At 30.3% G+C, this 7,149-nt stretch overlaps 1 protein-coding gene across 2 annotated transcripts; it reads right to left on the reverse strand.

Annotated features, from left to right (window-relative positions):
- Window positions 1-228: 228 nt before the first annotated feature.
- Window positions 229-6,756, reverse strand: LOC112740842 (protein SIEVE ELEMENT OCCLUSION B). 2 transcript variants are annotated; one of them, XM_072213537.1, is made up of 7 exons: window positions 6,495-6,756; window positions 6,317-6,406; window positions 5,328-5,686; window positions 3,586-3,680; window positions 3,342-3,478; window positions 2,068-2,562; window positions 229-939 (listed from the first exon to the last, which is right to left on the reverse strand). In XM_072213537.1, exons 1-7 carry the CDS (start codon window positions 6,693-6,695, stop codon window positions 331-333), a joined length of 1,986 nt encoding a protein of 661 aa, XP_072069638.1. In that variant the 5' UTR covers window positions 6,696-6,756; the 3' UTR covers window positions 229-330. The 2 variants fall into 2 exon arrangements, with proteins under 2 accessions (XP_072069638.1, XP_025645284.1); XM_025789499.3 differs by having other exon boundaries at window positions 5,328-5,755.
- Window positions 6,757-7,149: the final 393 nt, after the last annotated feature.

The raw sequence follows: 7,149 nt of genomic DNA on the forward strand, positions 1-7,149 counted from the left end.
ATTCAAGGCACATAACGGTGCCCAAGAAGGGGAACTGTGCAATATGATATCATTTATTCCTTATTCAATAATCAATATGATATTATATATGACTATATTATATGTACACTAAAATCAGCTATTGAAATTAGCTATTAGTATAAAATATAAATATATATTAAAAATAAATTAAACTACATATATTTATACATAAATATATTAATAATTAATTTTAATATAAAAATAGTATTTTTGTATGACTTATTCCTTATTCACATAAATGATTAGACATAGGAGTTGTCAACATTCATAATACATAACAAAGATGATTACAAGTGTAAACAAAAAAGTTTAAATATGATGGCTAGATTCAAGTCCATGACAACACTTATAGTTAACGGAAGTTACCTCCATTTCATGTCCACACTTAACAGGGCATGGAATATGAGCTAAAATATCCGTGGGATAATTAACAAATTCTCTATGTGCACATTTTTGTTTACGCTTGCTTCTCTCATGCTCATAGTGATGTTTAAAACCAGAATCAAAGCTTACTTCTCTATACAATCTTCCCTTCTTCCAAGCATCAAAAGCTTTCACTGTGTAAAGCATAGCTTCACCTTCACCAAGAAGCTTCACCTGACGCCCTTTACTCAGAACTACCCATCCGTTTGGGTCTTGTTTAAGTAACAGCAGCTTCTGTATCTCTCTTGTTACAGAGTTTTCTTCTTCTTTTTCTTCATTCTTCTTCTGTTTCTTGGTGGAGAGTAGTAAGTTGTCTATGGCGATCCAGAAGCATGGTATAATCTTTGGGCTTTCCCTTCCAAATTGATACCACTCAATTGATGTGGTTTCTGGTGATTTCATGCTTACATTCAAGTTCTCCAAAGCTGTAGTGAAATCCTGGATCCACTTATTGTTGGTACTACCATAGATGAACAGGTAGCAGCCCTTCTCTATCTGAATTCATGGGAAAAAAATTATTATTTTCGGATATAAGGTGAAATAAAATTTGTTTGTAAATAACAAGAAGATAAATGTTAGGAGCCGACAGAATCAACTGAATTTATTTAAGGAAAAGTATAGAGACAATTCGTTTAGTGAACAATGCAGTTATGCATACAGTAACTTCTCTTTTCCACTTGTGATTTCTGTGATTTTCGTAGGGGTGTAATGTGTTTTTACTTTATTGGACTAATTTTAAAGTCCATTATTCACATTGTTTATAAAAGTCATTGTCTATCTAACAAAATCATTTATTTAATCTAGCTCATTTAGTTTAGTAATTCAATAACATACTTTATCCAAAACGATAAATTCTGATGGTTCTCTATCATTCCTCTAACAATAACGTATATTTTTATGACAAAATTTTGTTTGTAAATAACTGTAACGCTCTCTCATAACACTTTTCTCTCTTTCTATACATCTTCCTCTTCCTCTTTTTTCTCCATTGCGTTTCTCTCTAGGGCTGGCAATGGGTAGGGTAGAGTAGAGTTTGGACTCTACCCTAACTCTACCCGCGGGTTGAGAATCTCTTAATCATAACTCTATCCGCACCTTAAAGTTCTAAACCCTACCCTACCCTACCTATAGAAATATCAAATTTTTTCAAAGTAAATATAAAATTTAATCATTTCAAATTCTATACATATTAATAACATAAAAAATAAAAAATTAATGCTCTAAATTACTAAATTAACTAACTAGTTTAATGGTTATTTACTTATTGTAAGTCATTACATAAAGGAGGTTGTGGGTTCAGCTCTCATTTTTAATAAAATATGTGTTATATATGAGGTGTGGGTAGGGTAAGATATGATACACCCTAAACCCGTACCCTACCCTACTCGCAGGCATACCCAGACCGTACCCTACCCTACCCGCAGCGGGTCGGGTAGCCTACCCTACCCGAACGGGTTGGATCGGGTTGGATACCCACGAGTAGGGTATGAATTGCCAGCCCTACTTCCCTCTTCCCTCTAAGGGGTGAGATTGTTGAGGTGGTGGATATATAGATAGTAATAAGGGACTAAGAAGGATAAAACATAAACAATTATAGATGTTTAGGTGCAAATATTCACATACCAATTCCATTATTGATGGACTGAAATCGGTGAGTAGGTTCCAAAACCAGTCCCATTGCTTTGTAAGACGAATGTGATCAGAAGCTCTAAATGGGAATCCATCAATTCCCCATGTAGAAATTGTGTGCTTTGCATCATGGTTCTCTACTTTGCCTTGAGGGCCTATGAGCATTATAATTGCCTTCTCCTTGTTGTACTTCAACACCTCTCTCATCAACCTTATACCTGTTTTGAACTTAAATTCCTTTACCACATACCACCCTTTGTCAAGATTCTCCAATGATACTTTGCTTGGTTTCTCATCTCCATCACCCTCATCCACTAATTGAATCCATAAAATCTTCAAGTCCTCTTTCTTGTAGCCTTGTATCTCTTTTGGATCTTCCTTTAGTTTCTCATTCATTGATTTTAGTAGTTGAATCTCACTTTCAAAGTTGTCATCAATACTTGAAATGAACAATAATACGTACTTATTCTTGAAATCTTGAACGCCAACCTGCAGTTAAGATTCAAATATTATGGATCAACCATTTATCGTTAACCTTAAGGTAGAGTTTGGTAGAGAGATAGAGACGAAAAGACTGAAACCGAGAGACAGAGACTAAGAGACCGAGATTAAAATAAATCTCAGTATTTTGTTTGGTATAAAGTGGGAGACAGAAATTGAAACAAAAATAAAATTCTAATTTCATTTGTACAAAGGGTAAAATTGGAATTAATTAATTGAAATAAAGGTATTTTAGGTATAAAATGTTATTAAAGTTTCAGTCTCCATTTCTAAAAATTTTAGTCCCATGTGTCCCTACTTTTTGGAAGCACTGAAATACTGAAATTTTGGAGATAGAGACAGAAATTTTAGTACTAGTCTCTAAATCAACAAACATGATACTGAATCTCAATCTCTCAGTCTCTGTCTCAGTACCTCAAAACAAACGCTACCTAATTAAATGTCATAGATATAACCATTCATGAACTTTCTCCTACCAGTTTAAATTTTTGAGAGAAGCAAGATCATGATATAGTATTAGAGTTTCTATAACTAAAAAAATAACGTACTAAATATATAATCATTCGTATACTTCTTTTATAACTTAATTTTTCAGGAGAAGTAGTATCATATACTGAAATTCTAGCCATTAGAAACCGTGAATAATATAAAATGAAAGAAATTAAAAAAAAAAATCACTAGAGACTGATGAATAATACTAATAATTAAACAACGGAGTATATCAGATAAAGCTAAATTATTAATCAGTATAGTAATGCAAATATTACCTGCTGTTCTCTGCTAATTCCATTATTAGGAATAATAAGAGCTTCAAGAAAATTTACAATATCAATATCCTTATTAGTAGTAGTTTCAATGGCACTACTGATAATATCCTTGCGTCTTTTGTAATCTTCTATTGCTCCTACATTCACCATGAATTGAAGATTCTAAGATCAAATAATGTAAGAGAATAAACACCCTTCACTAATTAAAGGCCGCTAGTTAATTACAAAACCTATAATTAACTACCTATTTGCATTTTGCACTTTTCCCGGAGTTCCTTGAAATTTTTGAGAATGGAGTCAATCTTATCATCAAATTTGGATAATTCATACTTATAACCCCTGAAAGAATGAAAGCAATGCCAACTATATGAATTATTTATACACAAAATATTAAAAAAAAAAAACTAATTCTATATATATAATATATTAATTCAGAGTGTTTTTAACAATTAAATCATATTATATATTCTGAGTAATTCTATTATATATTCAAACTTGTGTATATCACTATTTGAAACGCCAGATTAAATATAAAAGTGAAAAGAATAAATAAAGCACACATTAAAACCACAATATATGTGAATGATCTTGCAATTAGTGATGCAGAGAGAATGAACAAGAGTTATTGAAAGAGACATTGAGTGAGAAATTGTTATTAGATTCTGTGTTTACAAAGGCATTTAAGATGTATAGGTAGCGTTTGTTGAGGTACTAAGACAGAGACTGGGAGACTGAGACTTAGTATCATGTTTTTTTGATTCAGAGATTGGTACTAAAATTTCTGTCTTTGTCTTCGAAATTTCAGTACCTCTAAAAAGTGAGGACATAGGGGATTAAAATTTTTAGAGATGGAGACTGAAACTTTAATAACATTTTATATCTAAAATACCCTCATTTCAATTAATTAATTCCAATTTTACCCTTTGTACAAATTAAATTAAAATTTCATTCTTGTTTCAATTTCTGTCTCCCATTTTACACCAAACAAAATATTAAAATTTATTTCAATCTCTGTCTCTTAATCTCTGTCTTTCAGTCTCAGTCTTTTCATTTCTGTCTCTCCACTAAACACTACCATATATACTACTAGAGAAGCTGCACTAACAACCTCTAACAGCTCCTAACAGAATTCACTTTCTAACTAACACACACCTGGTAACTTGCTATCTAAGTTACCAGCTTCTTCTCCCTTAACAGTATAAATATTTTCAGTTGTAAGTAAAGTGTCTTTGCAATAATTAAATATGAGTGAAATCTTAAATATTTTTATTTTTCAATAATTAAATTTTATTATTTATTATTTTTAAATACTAAATTTGGAATCTTTGTTAGTAAAAACTTTTTTATCTGGTGACAATAATAATATATGTAAAAAGAATTTTAGTATGTCTATGTTATGATAACTATAATGACTATTGTGGAAATAATAATATATATCTTTGTTAGGAATATTTTTTAAAAAAATTTGTGTTAAATAATAAAAAATATTATTTTAATTTTAACCATATTTTTAAAATATTATAATCAACGTAAATTTCAATTGAGAGAATTGATAAAGTGAAAGTTAATCACTCTTGATTTTGTAAATTTTATAAAATATGTCCCACTACTTTAATTTAAGAATAATTAACTCCTCATTTTATTATTTTACCAATTTTCTCATTTTAAAAAATCTTAATCCAATCATCTTAACGACGATAGCACATGCATATTTGAATGACCCTGTATATAATAGATTGGAAAAGTATTGGTTACTAACTACTAATATATTATCTGCTAATTTATTGTCAATAATAATTAATTATTATATTTTAAACACATATATAAAGAGATACATTTAAAAAATATATTTATAAAGATACTTTTATTAGATACAATCATAAAAAAGACATTTTTATTAGACACTTCCATTAAACACAATTATAAACAAGAATTGACAGAAGTTGACAGAAATGCTATTGGTAACGTAGCGGGATTGAAGCTTACTTATGAGTGAAGGAATGAATGTGGGTGGCAGAGGTGACAAGGGTGATGATTGCCCAATAAACAAGAACAGGGATGTGATGCAATGTTTCAGCCAAGGCAGGAACATCCTCAATGTTGTAGTCTTCATTATTGTTGGTGATGCACTCATCAATCACTTCCATCACCTTCTTCATCAATCCATTGAACCTACTCAGCTGCTCCTTGTTCTCACTCAAGTTTTCAATCCCATTCAACTCCGCCAACCATTTTCCGAGTTCGTTGCCACGTGGCGGCAACGCTAGGTTCCAGAACTTTCCAAACTCTAACGCAAATGCGGCTAGAGATATCGCTGCTTTTGCTTCCCATGAGTAAGATCTCAACTGTTTCAGTATCAATATTGTTATTTCATCTGCATGTTCATGTTTCTCACCGCTAGCTACACATATCATCTACAGTAATATCCAAAAATTAAAAAACTTGTATTATTTACTTGTCTTTAGAACAAGATATAATATAATCTAGAGTAAATACCAAATTGGTTGTTAGAGAATTTCAAATCAAATGGTGGAAACTCAGGTGCAGTCACGTAAATTTGATAACTAAGAGTCGTTAAATAATTTGACTAAATTTTCATCTAACAGCTCTGAATTATCAACTTCACGTGAAGTCAACTGCATATGAGTTTTTACCTTATAATATTCTGCATTAGAGGAAAATGAGTATTTAAAAATCAGAAATATTTAACAAAAAAAATTAAAAAATAGTCAAAATTTATTTTATTTAATATTTATTAATTATTATAATAATTAATAGATATTAAATTCTTTCTAACATTACTGTTTAGAAATAGAGTTATAACTTTGTTAATTTAAACTTGGTAAAAATTCAGGTACAATCGACTTCACGTGAAGGTGACCGATTTGACTAAATTTTCATCTAACAACTCTCAGCTATCAACTTTATGTGAAGTCGACTGCACCTGAGTTTCCACCTTTAAACTTTGTTATTACCTGGCATGAAATACGCTTTAAGAGAGGGAGTCGCGGGAAAGATATTGATGGAGCCGTTTCTTCTTTATCTTGATTAATTTGTTTCTCATTCTGTTTATAAAAAAATAAAAATAAAAAGAAATTAAATCATAATCATTGCCAATGATCGAATGCTTAAAAATATACAAATATATTTTACCTTGAAAATCAATTCAGAAGTTTCAATTGAATGTTTGATAACATTTGAAGCAACAAGGTGGAGCGATCCATGGTCGTACTTTTCAATACAATGGAAATGTGTTTGGTAAACTTTCTCTAGAATCTTCTCATCACTTATTTCGAATGGATTCACCAAACCCTGATGATGAGTAGTATTACTACTGGGAATTGCCTTAAACATTATTATGTTAGTTTTGGTGATTTAATTAGGCCTATTTTTGAAAGTTCATTAGATGAACACTTTAGAGTGTATGTATATGATGCCTATTTATAGCTAGGATAAATAAAGCAAATTAATTTAGGAAAAGTATATGAAACCAAGAGGTGATCAGCCAAAAAGTAAATAACTTAACTAATTTATAATTATATTTAATTAATTTTATTTGTTTTTAATTTATAATATTTGATATTAATTGCTTTTCACCCTAAATTAAAAATTTGAATGATACATTAGAGAAATAGGGGAGGGGATCACGGAACTTCCAACAATCCCGATTCTTAGTATATAAAAAAATTTATAAAATATATAAAAAAATCCATTTAATATGAAAAAGAAACATTCTGATATTTAGTAGAAGAAACATCTTAATACCTATCATAAACACCATCTACGTAGAGATTTTGGATTCACCCAA

The sequence above is a fragment of the Arachis hypogaea genome, chromosome 14 (assembly GCF_003086295.3).
Source record: "Arachis hypogaea cultivar Tifrunner chromosome 14, arahy.Tifrunner.gnm2.J5K5, whole genome shotgun sequence".
NCBI lineage: Eukaryota > Viridiplantae > Streptophyta > Magnoliopsida > Fabales > Fabaceae > Arachis > Arachis hypogaea.